General features: G+C 39.9%; 1 protein-coding gene across 5 annotated transcripts in view; it reads left to right on the forward strand.

Moving 5' to 3' along the window:
• Positions 1-21912, forward strand: part of KCNQ5 (potassium voltage-gated channel subfamily Q member 5) — a 514131-nt gene that overhangs the window by 334691 nt on the left and 157528 nt on the right. For all 5 annotated transcript variants that reach the window (XM_054722223.1, XM_054722226.1, XM_054722228.1 and 2 more), the window contains exon 2: positions 2205-2295. In XM_054722223.1, the coding sequence (XP_054578198.1) occupies positions 2205-2295 (91 nt within the window). The remainder of the gene's footprint in view (positions 1-2204; positions 2296-21912) is intronic.

Below are 21912 nucleotides of genomic sequence, written 5' to 3' on the forward strand. Positions count from 1 at the left end.
TGTCGGTAATAGGCACTCACCAGCCGAGAAACATGTGTCACTATCTTTATTTGATGCCACATCATCCTCCAAACTATCTTACTGATCCCTGATTTTCATCTTCTCATTAGGAGTTTGTGAGTCAGATAGGGGCAATGGAATTTGATTCCTGGTTTATAATTTCCAGTCCATCAGGACCAATTTAATGATCTAAAGTATCTTGAATCATAATATGCATGAGTGAAAAGTCTGATGAGTAGTTATTAACATTGTGTACTAGGTGTTTTTCATTAGTGAACTCCTTTCCCTTACAGACTTCTGTTTGGAATGATAGCTACTTCCCTCTCAGTGTGAAGAGACAGACAAGTATCCCCAAAAGTCTCGCTGAGCCAACAGTGTTATTGCCATTCTCATCTATGCATACTCATTCTGCAACACTGGCATGACAGACAGACAGGGCAGACAGAACCCTCTTTCTGCTACACAACCTTAGATGAGTTACAAAATGTTCTATATCTCAGTTTCCATATCTGTAAATGGGCATAATGATATTTCTACTTAATACGTTTGTGAGGATAATGTGGGTGATGCATGTGAAAGAGGCTTAGACCCATGTCCAGCTTGTAGAAAAGGCTCTGTGGATGTTGGTAATTGTTTTAAGCACATAGAATATAAGCAGTTTGAACTTGCATTCTGGTTCTGTGTTGGGATAGATATAAAGAGATAAGGAATATGTGGTATTTGTTAGGAGTCAGGGAACTTTTTCTCTGAAGGGCCAGAGAGTAAATTTTTACTCTTGTGCACCATACTTCTCTGTCACACTTCTCAGTTTTGCAGTTGTAGCATGACAGTAGCCATATACAATGCAGAAACAAATGGGTGTGTCTGTGTGCCAATAAAACTTTACTTATAAAAATAGGCATTAGAGTCCAGATTTGTCTCCAAGACCATAATTCACCAATCACTTGTGCTCCCAGTCAAGTGCAGTAGAAAGACTTATAAGACTTGCCAAGGTGAGCCAGAGGAGGTGGGAACCCACTCCACTGCCATACTAAAGAACGTGGAGACTGATATTTTCAGGGATGTTATTATATGCACTTCCCAGAGATACGTAAAAGTGAAAAATATGGCCTAGAACAAGTAGCTCAGGTATTGTTAGATTTGTTTGTTATTTTAATCTTGCATTTCAGGATAAATAACTTCAACTTTACAACAGAGTCTTCCCTTTTTCTTAGACATTTTCTTGGGAAATTGGCTCCCCCTTTGGCCCTCAGAAGTTGCATATTTCTCGGAATAAAAATCCCTGTAGATTAATTGTAGAAAAGTCTGCTCCTGACTTCTGCTCCCTATCATTGTGTATGAACAGACAGAGCTGAGGGCTCCTTTCTCTAGTAGTTTAACTATAAGGAAGCAGAAAGCATGTGGGTATCAGAGGAAATTATTCCCTTCCATCATCATTATTATTATTGTTATTATTATTAAGAAATAGCCCTGGCCGGTTTAACTCAATGGTTAGAGTGTTGGCCTGCACACCAAATGGTCGTGGGTTCGACTCCCAGTCAAGGGCACACACCTCGGTTGCAGGTTTGATTCCCAGCCCCAGTGGGAATCATGTTAATGTTTCTCCCTCTCTCCCTTTCTCTCTCTCTCCCTCCTCCCTCCCTTCCACTCTTTCTAAAAATCAATGGAAAAAAAATATCCCAGGTAAGGATTGAAAAAAAATAATATAACAAATTAGAATCCATGAGCAATATCAGACTCTGAAAATGAGCCAGGGGCTTAGTAACAACTATTTAGAACAGTTGACGGGTCACCAGAAGAGTAAACATGAGGCAGATTTGGCTTCTCTGAAGAGAGAGCAGCTGCGGCACTTGCTCCTGGGATAGTAGTTTAAGAGCACACTGTCTGGGCCTTTCTCAGAACCCCTGCTTGGGAAGATGTTTACGGGAAATTCCCAGATACTAGGATATGGACATTTAAATACAGCATGCAACACACACAACCTTCGCTTCACCAATACAGTTACAAAGGACCCCCATTTGTACCCTACATCATATTGTATTTTCCTATTAAAAATGGCCTGTCCCTTCCAGGGCGTGTATGATTTAATCAATCACATGTGCTGAGTCACATGGATCTGGTGCTTTACTCGTTAGAAGAAATTAAGTCTGTTGTGATAAGGCAAGGTTCTCATCAGATTTCTCTTTTTTGTTGTCATTTTACAGCTTTCTCCTTGTCTTTGGTTGCTTGATTTTGTCAGTGTTTTCCACCATTCCTGAGCACACGAAATTGGCCTCAAGTTGCCTCTTGATTCTGGTAAGTGAAACCTATGAACAAAAATGTACATAAAGTTTATGTAATATAAGAACTGTCGATAATGTTTATGCAATGCACATAAAAAGTTCTATCTAGGAAAAAGAGAGTTACTGTGAAGTATAAACGTTTCAAAGATCACTGAAACATTTGCCTACCATTTTAACCTTTAGTCAATGTTCAGGATTTCTATTACAGAGGAATATCTTGTGTTATAGCTACATCACTAATGCAAGTAAATACTTGGAAGCAGTTTTAATGATGTTTATCTATGGTTACAAATTATAAGAAGAATCAATGTCCGTGAGGTCTCTCATTACATTGCTAAAAGTTACAATATAAAAAGCACTTTCCAAATAACCACAATTTGGCTGTAGCTAAGTATAATTGGCCAAGAACTATAAGACTATACCACCTGGTTCATGCTCTTTTCCATTTTTTAAAATATTTTTATTGATTTTTTAGAGAGAGGAAAGGAGAGAGAGAGAGATGGAAACATGGATAAGAGAGAAACATCATTGATCGGCTGCCTCCTGCACACACACATCCTCCTCCCCCCCCCCACCACACACACACACACACACACACACTGGGGATGGAGCTCACAACCTGGGCATATGCTCTGACTTGGAATCGAACCAGTGACCCCTTGGTTAATATATCTTTATTGATTTCAGAGAGGAAGGGAAAGGGAGAGAGATAGAAACATCAATGATGGGAGAGAATCACTGATGGGCTGACTCCTGCATGTCCCCTACTGGGGACTGAGCCTGCAACCTGGGCATATGCCCCAACCAAAAATCAAACCGTGTCCTCCTGGTTCATAGGGCAATGCTCAACCACTGAGCCGAACCAGCTAGGGCTCCTTCATGTTCTTTTCAACAAATGGAATGCATTATGAGTTTTGCTGCTAATACAGTTACCTGGTGAGAAATTCTACATTTTGCTGTCAATCCTCAACCACACAAAATTGCTTAATTTATTTTAAAATGGAAAAAGACCCAAGATATTTTATTCTGAATTATTCTGAAATTTTTGAGCTCTTAAATTTTCTATTGCAACTAAACTATAGCACTGTATTCTCAAATCACACCCAATTGAAAGTTTGATTCATTTACATCCATTTTGACCTTTCTTGCTTAGTTCAAAAATATCAGACTTGATAGTCTCAGCACTGTCTGAATGAACTCTAAACTGAAACTCACTTCCACTCTAAAACCTGATGAGCTTCAAAGGAAGAGAGAGAAAGAGAGGATGGGGTAAAATGGCTGTGTGCCCTAATAGACAGAGATTGGTTATGTGCAACAATATTCTTGGTTATTCTTGCCTTGAAGGTGGAAACTGAAAGATGTCAACTAGTATAACCTGAGCAGAGGGCAGCTACTCTTCTTACCTATGTTTCAGATGGCTAGTTTTTGCTGATGTTACCAAGACCTCATCAAGTCTTAGTCTACATCAGGGAGAAATCATTTTTGAGCCTGGAACAAATCTATTCCAGTTTGTTTCATACAAATTGTGCTCAGCTGTATATTGCTAATGTTAAGGTTACTCTTTTGAAACTCAACATACAGAGCAGATAGACCAAAGAGCACACTGGAGATCTGTTCCATTTGCAAGATTTCCATTTGGGTCACAAGTGGCCTGTTAGCCTCATACACCCCTTTAATAACAACAAATGATCTGTACACAAGGTCTAAGGCACAGCTGGCTTTTATGTTTATATACAGAACTACAACTAGGAATTTTCGAGTCAAAATATAAATCTGATTGTTAGACTTGGAAACATGAAAAAAACTAGATCCATGCATGACCAATGAGAAATAGTATGCGTAAATCAAACATAGGCATGCCACAAAAAGGTGTCTCTTATAACCATGTCAAGAATCCAAAATGTTAGGTTTACCTTCTCTAAATCTTTGAAATATAAACTCAGTCATTGCTAATGAGTTTGTAAATAGTCCTAAAGGAACCCATGTTAGTAAAAAGCCCAAACCTGATTAGTGTCTTGATTTTAAAACTTCTGAACAATTGATCAGAATTTAGTAACTAGAGTGCATTTGAGAAGATAAAAATGTAGATGTCACACATACTTCAGTCTTTTTTTGCCAGCCTTATTGAGATATAATTGACATAAAACATTGTGTAAATTTAAGATGAATAATGTGATGATTTTATATATGGTAGATGTTGCAAAATGATTACCACATAAAGTTAATTAACATGTCATCACCTCACATAGTTACCATTTGTGTGTGTAGTGAAAACTTTTAATATCTACTCTCTTAGCCACTTTCAAGTATACAATACAGCATTGTCAACTACAAATACCATGCTGTACATCAGAACCTCAGAATTATTTGTTTCATAACTGGAAGCTTGTACCCTTTGACCACTTTCACCATTCCCACCACCCTCTGGTTCTATGAATTTGGTTTGGTGTTTTTTTAATTGCTGTTTTTTAGATCCCACATAGAAATTAGATCATACAACATTTGTTTTTCTCTGGCTGATTTATTTCACTTAGAGTAATGCCCTTAAGGTCCATCCATGTTATCACAGATGGCAAGATAAATTTCCTTTCATAGCTGAATATTTCATTGTATGCAGACCACAGTTTCTTTAAGCATTCATTCATTGGTGAACGCTTAGGTTGTTTCATGTCTTGGCTTTTGTGAATAATGCTGCAGTGAAGATGGGAGTGCTGGCAGCTCTCTGCGATTGTGACGTCATTTCTTTCAGGCGTATATCCAGAAGTGGGATTGCTGGATCATATGACAGTTCTATTTTTAATTTCTTGAGGAACCTCCATACTGTTTAACATAGTGGCTTTGCCCGTGTAAATTTCCACCAACCGTGCAAGAGGTTTCCCTTTTCTCCACATCCTGGCCAGCATTTGTTATCGCTTGTCTTTTGATGATACCCATTCTGACAGGTGTGAGGTGATATCTCATTGTGGTTTTGATTTTCATTTTCTTGATGGTTAGTACTGTTGAGCACCTTTTCTTGTATTGTTTACCATTGTATATCTTCTTTCAGTATTGAATACCTTTGGATTTAGTCCCTTTATGCAAATGAGGCCTTTGTTTTGAGCATGGTGGTAAGTGCTGCAGGTAGAAAGGTGTTGCTGCATGGCTTTTCTCAGGGAGAGAGGATTCTTACCCTCCTATTTTCAAGCTCTAGTGGTGATAAATCGTCAGGGTGTGTTTTAACCCGAAGTGTATTCTTAAAACCTACCTAGAAATATGCAGACTATGATGCAGGTCTAAGATCATACTGATGTTATCTTTCTTCATTAACGTTTTCTCCAAAAATTATGTTTTATTCAAACAAACAAAAAATCAAGTCTAACCTTTTTATTCTTTAGTACTTAATAAATTAGATAACATAGTATATGATGAAAGTTTGATCAGTTGTAGAATATTGGGGGGGACAAGAGAAATCTTAATTATTTAAGGAATCTCATTTATTCTTTTAACTTGCACGTCTGAGATAGTTCATCTGATTTCAAAGTATGTCCATACTCTGAACATCTAATCAAACATGACTCAGAGAACACAGTTCTGATTAGTTCCCAAGATGGAGCATAGCTAAAGAATTGCCACCCAAATAGTAATAAGGATGGCTTTAAAAGTGTTTGCAGAAATTTACAATAAAGTCACTTTTGTGTACTTTTGGTCACAAGTACAACAGAGGAGTAAATTTGGGAGAATTAAAGAGTATTATGCTAAGCAAAATAAACCAGTCAGAGAAAGACAAGTATCATATCATCTCTCTCATATGTGGAATCTGATGAACAAAATAGATCTAGAGACATGGAAGCATGGAACAGACTGTCGAATCTCAAGGAAGGCGTGGGTGGGTGGGTGGGTTAGGAGAGATTGACCAAAGAAATTATATGCATAACCCATGGAAATAGATAATAGTGCAGTGAAGGCCTAGGGAAGGGGATCAATGGGGAGAAAAAAGGGGATATCTGTAATACTTTCAGCAATAAAGATAAATTTTTTTAAAAAGAAAACCAGAAAATGAATCACTACAGGGAAAAAAAGATATAGATTAGATAGATAGATGATAAATAGATAGATAGATAGATAGATAGATAGATAGATAGATAGATAGATAATCATATATGACAATTATATATTTTTCATAATTCTGTCCCACTTGGGTTTTTTTAAAAAACATATTAAAAGATGTTCCTATAGTCTAACTCAGATTCTATTTCTATGCAAATAGAAGGCACCCACACTTCTGTCAGGGAGCACACTCCAGTCAAACTGGCCCCTGGACAGACTGCCCAGGACCCTCTTTTACACTCACAGTTTACACCTGTTTCCTTGAGGGCACCAGCATAATAGGTAGAGGCCATTACTTTGGACTTGATCTTGCTCACCTCCTGGGTCCCCATAGAGTCTTCAGTTCTCCATCCGTAACCCTAAGGGGAGGCTCTCAGCATTCTCATCCAGAACTGCACCCCCAATGCTACTTGCAAACTTGTAACTTACTTGCCTCGGTTACAAGTCAAATGAATACCCATGTTTATTTTCTCTTTTATTCTTTCCAGTTGTATGAACTAGGGTTTCATGATATATACGAGGTTCCCTATCTTTCTCCACAGAAGCAGCAGAGCATATACTGAAGAATGTTATTGACACGATTGAGTACAAGTTCACTTCTACCACTTTATAGCAGTGTAACTTTGGGAAATCACTTCCTGTTCTCTCATCAGTTAAAAGTGGAAAATAATATATCTTACTTCATAAAGTTATTGCGAGGGTTAGTTAAATTCCAATGCTCATAACTGGGCCCAGCACAGAGAAAGCTTACAAATATTATAATCACTGGCTCTCCCATTTATTTAGTAGGGACACAAGTACAGGTGAACCGTGGACTATTTGAAAATGCTATGTTAGAGAAAATACCTTACTTTTCTAGAAGAAAACAGGTATTTTTGCAAGAGTTTTCTCACCACAAATACTGTGAATTAGGGCAACTTTCTTCACAAACGTTCATTTAACTAAAACTGAGTCAGTGGTACACATTCAGCGTCCAACGTGTGTTCACAATAACCACGTATTTTTTTTATGACTAATGAAACAGATTTTTATTGTTGTAATTTTTTGACAAATGTATCTGATGACAATGCCATGGCTTTGTTAGCTCTTCTTAATGGGCCACTGGGCAGGGATAATACCAAGGACAATTAAAAGCTAAAATTAATTTCCTATGTTTTGTAAATTCTTTAAAACTGAAATGGAGCTAGCATATTTTTAAGTAACTTTTGTTTATGACTCATTGATTTCTTATTAAAAGAAAAAAAAAACTTGCCATATAAATTACTCCCATTTTACTGAATGGCTAACTAAGTTGCAGATCATGCACCCAGCCTAAGAGAGCGCCAGGATTTCATGGCCTGGCTGACTGAAAACCTGGACTGTCTTCAAAGCATTGAGCAACCTCATTCTCTTGCTTCTTAATCAAGATTGACAAGTCTACTGAAGTGCCCTTTCCACCAGTCAATGAAGCACTGAGGTCTAAGGCTTCTTTTTTGTTCCAAATATGCCAAGCGATGCCGACACCCTTGTACTAGGGATGTCGGTTTCTTTTTTCATAAAGGATTCACTTACAAAGTTATCACAAACGGGTATATCAAATCAGACCACTATAAGGCCTTTGTATCACGAATTCTAATACTATTTTGTCAACAGTCAACAGCCTGACCTGTGGGGTAAATAGTCAAGTATAAAGAAAGCTCTGTCTTCTAGTCCCAGCTCACTTTGTTTCGATGAGCATCATGCTATTGAAGGGAAAGCTCCTGTTTCCAGGTTAAGATATAATGGAAAGTTTTGTTTTGATTCCGTTACCTTTAGGTTGTATATTTTAGCATTTCATATCCTACTTTCTTAAGAACAATGCTGTTTAGAGTGCATTTCCTATTGATTGATTAACTTCCAGATTAATTTTAAAGTATTCATTTTAGGCCCTTCATATAGATTGTTCAACACATTGAAAATGGGCTACCTCTCCACTTAATGAAAGTGATTATTATCATTTGTAAAATTTTCACTGGATGGTCATTTCTAAAAGTGCCCAGCCACAAAGCAGTAAAAGGAACACCATTATCAATTTTAGCAAGATAGAGAATGTTTCAGCGAATTTGTGCCTCTATCCTCCTACTGTGTCAAAAAGACTCCAAACCACAAATGGATGTACTGAGCATCTGGCCAAGTACTCAAACACATGGTCAAACATTCAGGTCTGTCCAAACAGCTGGGTGTTTGGCACCTTCAAGACAGAGCATATGCATATTTGCTGTTTTTGCTTCATGTAGCAAAGCAAACATGGGTTTGCTGTTTCTTTACACAATGAATCAGTTCCTGAAATGTGTACAAATCCAATTTAGGCAGATCTAATTATATCTTAAATGCACTAGTGGAGCTTACTATTTAAAGGAAATCTGTAGTGAATCCTTTTGTAGAGTGAAGAGTCCTCTTGAAAAGCTAATAATAGCTACATAATTAATCTGTTTCATGTTTGTTTTCTTCTTCTAATGTGGGTGCCTGTAGGGTTTTTAAATTGTTAGATAACTGTCCATGATATAATGCAGTATTGAAGAATTAGAGAGGTTGTTGCCACTTGCTATCAATCAATATTAATAGAGGGGGGAAATCAGTCCCAAACACATTTTCCTGTCCTGTCCTTGCAAAATAGAAAGATTTGCACATAAAATTGTATGGATTTTGTGTGAAAATAAGATTACATTAAGTGTTCGATTTCAAAGCTCTAGCTAAACATTGTAAGAAGGTATAAGAATCCATTTGAGGATATTAAATCTTATGTTTGCAATGGAAGTGACAGAGTCTAAGATATTAAATAATCAGATGTGAGAAATGAGTGATGCTTCTTGTTGTTTATCACACCCCTGTAATTTACTGCAGAAAGCTCTTAGAATATCCCAATGAGCAATGAAAACTGTAATTATTTTCCTTTCCTTGTCTTTCATCGAGGAAAATGCAAATAAACTTTAAAATGATTTATGGGGACTAACAGCCCTCATCAATCTGGTGAGGCCTGAAAAGAAAAAGCAGAAGTAGTATAACACCTACACTGACTCTTAACTGGGGGATAATAATACCGTAAGTTGCCTTATGAAAAGTATTTCAGATATTAGAGCAAAGAGTTGTTCACATTAAAGGTAATGAAATAGTGTCTGAAAAAGACCAGATTTCTATCTACAATTAGGAAGGAAAGAACTCTCCACATTTCTGATGCAAGCATGGTATCTAACCACCTGGGCCAGTCTGTATCACAGACTCGCTCTGTATAATTTTGTTTTGAGACTTGACACGCAGCCCAGCGTCATCCTTCCAGCTCTCAGTGAGCCAAAGTCAAGCAGGTCTGCACTGACCCCCTATGTCCTTTGAGCTCCACAAAGGTATATTAGACTGAGAGAGAAACAAGGTGGTATGATAAATATCTGAGGGTTATCAGAGAATAACAGAGTCCAAGATGGTTGGCAATAAAGGAAGAACACCCTTCTCTTAGGATCTTTCCAGGTTTCCTCCATTTGAAACCTGGGTCAAACACTTCCGCCTTCCCAGAGTAAATGATCTCTTCCCTCTGCCTTCCCTCAGCATTGGCTACTTGTCCTCCCTTATTCATTTATTCAAGAATATTTATGCAGCACCCAAGGATATAGCAATGAGCAAAACAGGCAAATCTCTATCCTCATGGAAGTCACATTTTTGTGGGGAAAACATATAGTAAACAAATCAACAAACCAATATGTTAAATGTTATAAATAAAAGAAAAGCAAGAAAAAGGAATAGATACTGAGTGGTGTTTTGATAACATATTTAGAGAAGACCACTGGAAAGAGGAGGCTCAGCCCGGACATTGTGGCTCAGTGGTTGAGCATCGCCCCATGTACCAAGAGGTCACCAGTTCAATTCCCGGTCAGGGCACATGCCCAGGTTGTGGCCTCAATCCCCAGTAAGGGGCATGCAAGAGGAAGCCGATGGATGATATTTCATCGATGTTTCTTTCTCTCCCTTCCTCTCTCTCTAAAATTAATAAAAACATATTTTTTGAAAAAAGAAAGGGGAGCCTTATAGCAGAGACTTCAGTGGAGTGAGGTAACGAGCTGTGTAGAGATTTGATTTGGGGAAAGAACATTCCAGGCAGATGGAGCTTCAAGGACAAAAGCCCTGGGCAGGAGCACACCTGCTGAGTGAAGGAAGGGCAAGGAGACCAGAACAGTTGATGGAGAATAAGCCAGGGGCAGAATGGGAAAAAATGAGGCACCAGTTGGACTGTATATTTCTTGAGAATAGGATCCAAAGCTGACTCAGGTACAGCACTAATATAGTGGTATCTGTGGCACATTATCAATAAATATTTGGTGAGAGAAGATGGCCAATTCTTTAAATATACAACATTCATATTGAAGTTGTCACAGTATCATGAATATGACACCAAGATTAAAACAAGATGCATGGACTGGAGTAGGGAGTCATAGGATTGAAGCCATTTAGGAAGCAACTGAAGTCGTTCATGTAAAACATGATGGAAGCCTAGACAAAACAGGAATTGTGAGCGGAGGGAGGGGATGCCCTGCAGCAATAAGAGTAGTTCAGAGGTTAGGTCAAAGCTGCTAATCCTGTAGAATTGGTCGGTGCCTCACAGAAAGTCTGGGAGGGCATTTCTTCTCAGAACTGAGATGGTCTGCCCGGTGCATACTACACGGCTCCAAAGTGCTGCCTGCTGCCTCATTGCAGGTGCTTTTTGGCCATCTGTGGTTCTCATTCGCCCTCTCTCTTCTCACTGCCTCTGCAGTTTAGATCAGCATCTTGCTCTGACCTGTGTATCCCAGTCAGGATTTCCCGGCTGGTCTCTGCTCCCGTGGATTTCCATCGATTGTCAGATAGTTCCCTGGCTCCTGCCTCGGCCCCCTCCTAATCTCTCCAGGCCCCATCTCTTACTTCACTGCAGTTTTAACTCAAATCTATATTAAGTGCTTCCTGCCTTCCAGCCACTGTGCTGGGGGCTGGAGTCCTAAATATGAGTAACATGCCCTGCCCTGGAAGCGTATCTAAAGCACATTCTTGTCTACAACCTCTGACCAACTCGAGAAAAATTAAAGCCTTGAAATCATGGATTTATAGAGTATAAATGGTGAAATTAGGAGATGAAAAATAAATGGGTTAATTTGTTATTTTTTTAATTCCCACTTTAAGACATGTGTACTTGAGAGAATAGACCTATCTCAAGTGATCTATTTCTCATGAAAATCACAAATAAGATCATCAAAAACTATCTTCAATATAGATTACTACTAATCATGCCTGTATATTGGATATTGGGTTGATACTGCACAAGACCAAAAACTGGAAACAGTGGGTGGACCCCCCTGCCCCCATGCAGCCATACATCAGGGGTCACAATTAAAATGACAAACCATATCATGCTTCTGCATAATAGGTTAGAGAAAAAATTTCCAAGCTGTAAATGGCAGCTTGACAAACAGCATTACAGGCTGGATCCAATGAAAATGCTGCAGACCTGGCTCCCTCGGGACTATAAATCACAATGAATCCACAGAACATTACTGGAAAATGGAGAACAGGAAAGAGATTGCGCGTGTGACAGGCCCTCCAGTCCTGCTCACTGAAGACTAATTGAGGGAGATTCAGTGCTGCAAGAACTCAGCATCATGGGAAACCTGGAAAGCCTTTCTGCAGAGCAGCCTTAACAAGGAAATGCCAACCCCAGACCTCAGCCACCCTTGGGTAAGGTGGAGGCAGGGAGTGAGGAGCCACCACCCCTTTGATGAGGGCAAGAGGGAGAATTCAGTGTTTCTCACTCCCCGTTCCCTGACTCTACTGGCCATTTTTCAACCAGGTGAAATCAGGTACAAATCAATATAAAATGCAACCTTAGGAGAAAGAGAAACCCTAACATAATGGGAGAGTGTTATACAGAGGTGAAGGGGGATGGTGAGCATCCCTGCTTCTTTGACGTCATGATAATAAAGACTGGAGAACTTGCGAGTTGTATGTCTATAAAGCTGGGAGGATTTTCTGCCCAGTTAGCCAACCCACTTGCTTCTCTCCAGAAAAACTCCTTCCTGGGTCATTTTCTGGTTTGGACCTCTGGCCCACAGCAGTGGAAAAGTGCACAGTCAGGCAGGGATAGGCATTCAACTAGCTGAGGCAAGTGAGCTGTGTGACCAGATTGGGAAGCTCATCTGTTTGTAGAGTCCAGGAAAGAGCAACGCAGGGCTTTAGGCTGGAGGTCAAAACTGGGAAAGCACCCAGCTGGGTTGTTCAGAAGTCCAACGCGGTGAGGACACGCGTTTCCTTGAGTCACCTCTGCAGACTGAACGATTTTTTTTCCCCCACCCATCATATGTTCACTAAGCACCTACCAGGTAGGCTGTGAGCCAGAGGCACTGCACACATTACACACCAGCTGTACTCATATGGTCCACATCCCTGTCTGTGATGGTTCTTTGCTTATTTTTTCCTATCTAAATCAGGTGGAGATTTTTTAGTTTTATGCATATGCGGTCCCTTCTCTTACCTTACATTTCCATAATGCAATTTACCTCACATGCTGTTGTAAAGAGAATAATGATGTCAATGTAACATGGAAGTTAACAGTGACTTTTTCCAAATAACACAGCAAGCCTGGAGTGCAAACTGCCCCTGTCCACCTTCTTTATTTTGGACACTTATTCTGATGTGCAAGTGCTTTTAGGCAGTTCTCCCAGTCTTTGTGTAAAAGACACAAACATGCCGTAACCAGTTTGGCTCAGTGGATGGAGCGTCGGCCTGCGGACTGAAGGGTCCCAGGTTCGGTTCCAGTCAAGGGCATGCACCTTGGTTGCGGGCACATCCCCAGTAGGGGGTGTGCAGGAGGCAGCTGATCAAAGTTTCTCTCTCATCGATGTTTCTACCTCTCTATCCCTCTCCCTTCCTCTCTGTAAAAAATCAATAAAATATATATTTTTTTTAAAAGATACAAACATAAGGTGGTAAACTAAAGAGATCCATCTTTAGCTTCACTACATTTTGTGCAAAGTCTGCAACTCTCTCTACTAGTGACATGTGATGTGGGGCCCTTGTCTCCATAATGTAGCACCTGCACCTTCCTGACATCCCTTCCATCATGCTACCTTCACATTTGTGTAGTGAAGGCCAGGGGTACTGCAGCATTTTCTCATTAGAATTTGACATCGTTTTGGGGTTTTTTTAGATTATATAAATATAGCCTTTATTTTGTTGACATATCTTTTTATTTTTTATACTAGAGGCCCGGTGCACGAAATTCGTGCACGGAGGGGGGTTGTCCCTCAGCCCAGCCTGTACCCTCTCCAATATGGGACCCCTCAAGGGATGTCTGACTGCCCTCTCACAATCCAGGACTGCTGGCTCCCAACTGCTTCCCTGCCTGCCTTCCTGATTGCCCCTAACCACTTCTGCCTGCCAGCCTGATCACCCCCTAACCACTCTGCTGCCAGCCTGTTTGCCCCCAACTTCCCTCCTCTGCCGGCCTGGTCACCCCTAACTGCCCTCTCCTGCAGGGTTGATCACCTCCAACTGCCCTCCCTTGCAGGCCTGGTCCTTCTCAACTGCCCTCCCTTGCAGGCAGGGTGCCTCCCAACTGCCCTCTCCTGCTGGCCATCTGTGGTGGCCATCTTGTGTCCACATGGGGGCAGGATCTTTGACCACATGGTGGCAGCTATATTGTGTGTTGCAGTGATGAGCAATCTGCAGATTACTCTTTTATTAGATAGGATAGAGGCCTGGTGCACGGGTGGGGGTCAGCTGGTTTGCCCTGAAGGGTTTCCCTGATCAGGGTGGGGTTCCCTTGAGGCGGAGCAGCCTGAGCGAGGGGCCTGTGGTGGTTTGCAGGCTGGCCACGCCCCCTGACAACCCAAGCGGAGGCCCTGGTATCTGGAATTTATTTTCCTTCTACAATTGAAACTTTGTAGCCTGGAGCAGAGCCAAGCCTGGGGCTCCCTCGGTGACCGGCAGCCATATCTGTTGGGGTTATAATTGAAACTTTATTGCCTTAAGCGGGTGGGCCCGGCCAGGGTGTGCGAAAAGCTTTGCTTCCCCTGTTGCCGGCAGCAACCCTGGCCTGCTCTCTCAAGCTCCATTCTGCCACCATTTGTTTTAATTTGTTTACCTTCTATAATTGAAACTTTGTAGCTTGAGTGGAGGCTTAGACCTGGCAAGGGCAGGCAGAAAGCTTGGCTTCCTCTGTTACCTAGGAAACCTTGCTCTCTGTGGCTGTAGCCATCTTGGTTTGGGTTAATCTGCATGCTCGCTCTGATTGGATGGTGGGCGTGGCTTGTGGGCGTGGCTGTGGGTGTGTCAGAGGTATGGTCAATTTGCATATTTGTCTATTATTAGGTAGGATTTTAATTACAGTTGACATTTAATATTATTTTATATTAGTTTCAGGTATATAACATAGTGATTAGACATTTATATAACTTACAAGGTGATCACCCCAATCAGTCTGGTATCCATGTGACACCATACATAGTTATGAGAATATTATTGAACCATATTTCCTAGGCTGTATTTTTATATCCCCATGACTGTTTTGTGACTATCAATTTGCAATTCTTAATCCCTTCACCTTTTCACCCAGCCCTCCAATCCCACTTCCATCTAGCAATCTTCAGTTCTCTGAATCTCTGATGTTGACATATCTTTTTAACTCTACTAAAATCTTATTAGGATTATTGTTTTTGTAAGATCTTTGCTTCCATAGTTTTAGATTGGTTTGCTCTAGCTCTATTTTCCACATAAGCCCTGTTCTTTTTAGTGAGCAGTCTTGCCCTAAAACTTGGCTTTGCATTAAAGCAGAAATGAATTTATTGCACTATGGCTGGAAAGCCAGTATGTAAGTGGAACAAGCTTATTTATTCTGTCTACTCAGAAGTGCACCAGTATTCAGCTTGATAATATGGTCTTTTCAAGTGAAAGGCATCAGCGGCACTAAGTTGGGTGTGTGTGTGGGCAGGGGGTGGGGTTGTCATCCTTAGGTCAAATAAATCAAGAGGCTAAAAAGCTATATATCAGATGGTGGTTAAGAGTCATCTTTATTCAAACTTTTCTACTCTTCCCTTTATCAAGAGATCTTAAAGAAACCTTCAAGCTTTACAGAGCTATTTATCAAAAGTTCAAATTTTAAAATTCAGCCTAAATTTTAATAAAAGAAACTTTTATGCAGTTCAAATAGAAAAATATCATTATATAGTGCTATAGATAGAATCAAATTTTAACACTGTTGCATTCAAGCAAATTGAGAATATTTTATTTTTTAAAATATAATTTGATTTCATTATTATAAAGATTTTTCACCTTATTTAACTTTAAGTATTTTTTAATATATTTTTATTGATTTCAGAGAGGAAGGGAGAGGGAGATAGAAACATCAATGATGAGAGACTATCATTGATCTGCTGCATCCTACACGCCCCCTAGTAGGGATCAAGTCCGAAACCCAAACATGTGCCCTCACCAGGAATCGAACCATGGCCTCCAAGTGATTAGACATTTATATAACTTACAAGGTGATCACCCCAATCACCAGGAATCGAATCACTGAGCAACACTGGCCCAGCAACTCTAAGTATTTAGATATCTCCTCAGTATGTAAAAAACCTGTAGCATTTGGATCATCCTATCTTGTCTTGTTTTTAACTTGAAGTAAAATTTCAAATAATTTTTTGAATTGAAAGATCTAATTCCTTACCTTGCCACACACAAGCTTCTCACATATATCTAATTTTTCCTTAAATTTCAAGGCTTATTTCAACACCAGTTTCCCTTAAAGTTACCCACATAGCATCACTGTATGTACTAGGTGTACTGGTTTATAATGGTGGATTTTGTAATAAAAGAAAACACGCTAATTTCAAGAGAAACATCAAAAGTGCTTTATTCAAAGCAATGTCCATTGCTAGGTACACATTTCCCCCATCTTTCAGGTAATTTGTGGATACTGTCCCAATAGAACTTTTCTTGTTTTGAGGCAAACCATTCAGAGACCCAATTTTCAACTTGTTCGTATGTTTTGAAGTGCTGCTCAGAAAGTACATGTGCCATCAATCAGAACAAGTGGTAATCTGAAGGAACAAGGTCTGGTGAATATAGCAGGTGGGTTAATACTTCCCAGGCAAGATCTTTTAACGTGTCTTTAACTGGTTTTGAAATGTGTGATGGTGCATTATCATGAAGCAAAATTACTTTGCCGTGTCTTCTGGCCCATTCTGGTCATTTCACAGTCAAAGCATGGTTCAAATTGATTATTTGTTGTTGGTAGCAATCAATATTAACGGTTTCACCTGGTTTTAGAAACTCATAATACACCACACCTTCCTGATCCCTCCAAACGCAGAGCATTGTCTTCTTTCCGACGAGATTTGCAGTTAATGTTGATGGTTGACCTGGATCAACCCATGATTTTGTGCATTTGAGATTCTCAAAATAAATCCACTTTTCATTGCCAGTCACAGTTCGATGCAAAAAAAGACTTTCTTTCATGCTGTTGAAGCAACATTTTACTGATGACTTTTCGGTTTTCCATTTGTCTTTTGTTCAGTTGATGTGGCACCCATTTTCCTTCCTTTAAAATATTTCCCATTGCTTGTAAACTATCAGAAATTGTTTGCTGAGCAACGTTTAATCTTTCTGCAAGTTGTTTTTGAGTTTGACATGCATCTTCATCCAATAATGCTTGTAATTGTTGGTCTTCAAACTTTTTCAGTTGACCTGGACATTCTTTGTCTTTCACATCGAAATCATCACTTTTAATGCATTTAAACCAGCATTCACAAGTATTTTGAGATGGAGCATGTTCACCATAAGCTTCCCAAAGTATACGATAACTTTTTCTTCAAAATAAAGTAATAAATTAAAACTTCCCGCAAATGCTCTTTTTTTTGGCACAAAATTCGACATTTTTAAGCACAAAAATATCAATGATGTTAACACCTTCAGCAAATTTGACATATGAAGTTTTGAAGCTTGAGGTCAATACAACAAAATAGCATACATATCAAATCGCATATAATCAACATATGTATAACTCCAGCTATTGAAAAAAATCCACATTATTAACTGGTACGCCTATGTACACTTCTGTACATCTGCACGCACACACAAACTCTCTCTCTTATAGTCACACTCTATACTTCAGCAATATTAAGCCATTTATATTTTTATGCACACTGCCTCTGTGCCTTTATTAATTTTACTAGAGACCCAGTGCACGAAATTCGTGCACTGGGGAGGGGTGTCCCTCAGCCTAGCCTTCACCCTCTCCAATCTGGGAACCCTTGAGGGATGTCTGACTGCTCGTTTAGGTCTGATCCAGGTAAGATCAGGCCTAAACGGGCAGTCGGACATCCCTCTCACAATCCAGGACTGCTGGCTACCAACTGCTTGCCTGCCTGCCTGCCTTCCTGATTGCCCATAACTGCTTCTGCCTGCCAGCCTCATCACCCTCTAACCACTCCCCTGCCAGCCTGATTGATGCCTAACTGCTCCCCTGCCAACCTGATTGTCCCTAATTGCCCTCCCCTGCAGGCCTAGTCACCCTTAATTGCCCTCCCCTTCAGGTCTGGTCCCCACCCCCCAACTGCCCTCCTCTGCAGGCCTGGTCCCCACCCCCCAACTGCTCTCCCCTGCAGGCCTGGGTCCCCCGCAACTGCCTTTCCCTGCAGGCCCAGTCGCTCCCAACTTCCCTCCTCTGCCGGCCTGGTCTTCCTCTCTCTAACTGCCCTCCCCTGCAGGCTTGATTGTCCCCAACTGCCCTTCCTTGCAGCCTTGGTCCCTCCCATCTGCCCTCCCCTGCTGGCCTGATCACCCACAACTGCCCTCCCTTGCAGGCCTGGTCCTTCCCAACTGCCATCCCCTGCTGGCCATCTTGTGGCAGCCATCTTGTGGCAGCCATCTTGTGTCCACATGGGGACAGCCATCTTTGACCACATGGGGGCAGCCATCTTGTGTGTTGGAGTGATGGTCAATTTGCATATTACTCTTTTATTAGATAGGATTTATTCTATTTGAAAAGCCCAGTTCTACCACTTCTCTTCACCACCTTGATGATTCCTATTCATTTTTTAAGTCTCAGCTCATCTCCCCTCTTCCTGGGTGTTCTTCCTGACTCCCCAGGAGCTGTGATATTCTCTTCCTCTGTTCTCTGAGGTCCAGCACAGCTCAGAAGAAAGGCTGATAGCAGCATTTCCACTGTGGAATGATTGTTGGTTTCCAAGCATATACTGTATTTCATTTCTGTTAGACTGAAAACTACATAAGACCAGGGATTGTCTATCAGTAGTCTTTTTATTTCCTAGTATGTATGTACCGCAGTGCCTAGCATGTAGGAGATGCTTAATAAATATGTGAAAACTAAGTGGTGTGGCCATCTAATCTAAAGACACCAGCAGCAATTCTCCACATGTATGCTTCTTTTGTTATCTCTATAGTGTCCATCACTATTTGATATTTTCTTGCTTATTTGGGACTCTTCTTCATTGCTGGTTTCTGTCACCAGAATACAAGTGGACTTCTGTTATTGTGTTTACTTTCACCCCATGCCTAAACAAAACACGTGTGCAATGCCTAGAACAACAAAAAGGGTACAAGATAAACTATCAAGTGTGTGATATGAATGAGATCCAGACTTGGTTCTCCTCGACTAATATCATGCTTTTTAATACGTTACTATATGAAATCAGCGCCTCTAGAAAGACATTAAGATACTCTGATTTTAATTAATCTTTTAAGTTTAGCAGTATGAAATTTCAAAACCAATTTCTTACTCAGATGGAATACATATAAAGACAAGTATAAGTACTGCAGAATACAAGGTTCGAAATCTAAAATGATTACTTGCTAATCTTTACCTTTTTTTTCATTCATCCTCATTTTCTGCTGACTTTCATGTACTCTTCTGAATCTGGGATAATCAAGAGATTTATGTTATTAAAACAAATACTCTTACCTAATATCAAAGCTGGCTGATCATTAACATTAAAGAATAATAGTTAATTTGAGTCAGTAGCCAACATTAAAAATTAATAAGATAATGTAACAAGAGAGAATTACTGTAATGACCTAGCCAGTGATTCAACGCTAACATATTTTAATTAAAAACTCATTTAGTAATGACTAAGTCATTCACTAATGACCTCTAGAGGCAAAAAGAAATAGGGACCAATGTCTCTAAACAGCTTCCTATGATAGCATTTTAGATCAATGGAACTTAATCAAACTAAGACATAGTTATCACTCCCTCCTCAGATTTTATGCAATATATTATTTATATTTCACTTTTGATACGTATTTTGCTTTAAACCTTACATTAAGTAAGCATTTCTTTAGTAACTATTCTGTTCTAGGCTATATGCCCTAGGCTCCTTCTTAATCTTATTTGGATTATTCTGTCTTTTCCTGTTTTTCACTTAAAGTAAAACTCCAAATAAATTTCAGAATTAGGATATTTAATCCCTTACCTTGAGAGAGAAGCAAAAGTGAGAGAACAAAAATAACTAGAATTAAAGACTATGTAATCCATAAATATGATAGTTTAATAGAAATGTGTAGCCTGACCAGTGTGGTTCAGTTGGTTGGAACATCTTTCATACACTGAAAGGTCTTGGGTTCAATTCCCAGTCAGGGCACATACCCAGGTTGCAGGTTCCATCCAGAAAGCTGCATGTGCAGGAGGTAATCAATCACTGTTACTCTTTCATTGATTTTTCCTCTCTCTCTCTCTCTCTCTCTCTCTCTCTATCTATCTATCTCTATCTCTACCTACCTCTCTCTCTAAAATCAAATTTTAAAAATATGTAGAAAGAACAATTTATTATAACAAAGGAAGTGATTAATTCCCCCACTGCAAGTTAGGGAAGGCTTCCAGAGGTGGGTCTAGAGTCACAAAGGTCTGAATTAGTCTGGCTAGAGTTTAGGGGGGTCAGGTAGAAAAACAGATGCTCACAGGAAGGTTGAAACTGCTGAAAAGAACCTAGTTTTCCCAAATAAAGTCATTTGGGTTTTATGCTGTCAGTGATGGAAATCAAAAGGAGGTCTTTAAGTAGTAGAATGACCTGATCAAGTGTGGTTTTGAGAAATACAATTCTTAGTTTTCCTTGGAGGATAATTGGAATGGAGAAGGTATGGAAGAGAATAGAGAATGCAGCATTGCCCTGAGATACATAATGAGCATCTGGACTAAGACAGAAAAAGGAGAGAAAAGGCTGGATTCAGGTGACATTTCTGAGGTCGAGCAAGGAGGGATGGTATTTGAAGGAGAGACTGGGGATGAAGATGCCTGTGAGTCTGACTTTAGGCTGTGGTCAGATAATGACATCATTGCCCAAGACTGTGAATACAGAACAGGTTCAGAGGAAAGATAAGCTGGCTTATAAAATATAACATTTCATTAATTTGGGGACCATCAGAACATATTGGAAATATTGTATCTCTAGTCCAGGGGATGTAGGAGTCTAGATTTGGAGATCATGCTATGTAGGGGAAATGAAAGAACTCCAAAGGTGGGCAGTGAGAAAATTGTAAAAGGAAACAGCAGCCACCATTATGGAGAGCAAATCACTCTGAGATCAGATGTCATATGAATACTCGTCTTTATTCCATGCCCCTAGAAACATAGTACCCATGTTAAAAGTTAGATTTTAGTCATTTCATTAGGCAACTTCCCAGGACATGGCTCACTACCTATGTCATCTTCAACACTAGAATTTAAATGGTTAGAGCATCCATTTACAGCAGTCTTTGTCCAAAGTTGTGGCTCCTGGATAACGGATACAAAATTGTGGATGGAGCCTTCTTCCCTTGAGGAGCTATGTCAGTATTGCACTGAGGATCCAGTGAATTTAATTAATTTTTTAAAAGCAAAACTCTTTAAAAGGTCTCACTGAGAGCTGTTCTCAACTATCCTAAGTCTAGGATAAAAATCCATGAAGCTTTAAGGTTGTTGCAATCCCCCGTTGCTGCCCATTTTCCCACATGATAGAGGGATGGAGTTCTCCAAGAAATGGAGCACCTTGGAAAGTTTGGTTCCTTTCACCTACACAAGTGTCTAAGGTTGTGTGGAATCAGTGATTTTCAGGAATCTAGCATCTTTCCCAAATATCAGTCTTTTTTCAACAATCATTGGATGAGTCAAAATCACTTCCTACCACATGGTAGGTAATTTGAGAACCACTCACCTAAGCTGTTGTGAACAGTAAAAAGTCAGTCCTTAGCCTTAAACCTCAGACATAAATAATCCTGTCCAAATACCTGAACAGCAAATATCAATGTAAGAGTTCAATCACTGGCACGAGTGTCTGTATCATTAGGACAAAATGATCAAAGGAAAACAATTTTTTAAAAGAAGGTTTAGGTAACCTACATATGTGCGCTTCTCTTGATATGTCATCAAATGATAGCTGGAAGTAAAAAAATATATATATCAAAGTGTGAGATTTTCAGGAGATAAAAGAGGGAAAGCTGAAGAGAAAAGGAACTGATTGCTTGGTGAAATCTCCAAGAAAAATCAATCTGAAATGAGGGCTTACCCTTTCACTTGTCT

Source organism: Eptesicus fuscus, chromosome 10 (assembly GCF_027574615.1).
Source record: "Eptesicus fuscus isolate TK198812 chromosome 10, DD_ASM_mEF_20220401, whole genome shotgun sequence".
NCBI classification, from domain to species: domain Eukaryota; kingdom Metazoa; phylum Chordata; class Mammalia; order Chiroptera; family Vespertilionidae; genus Eptesicus; species Eptesicus fuscus.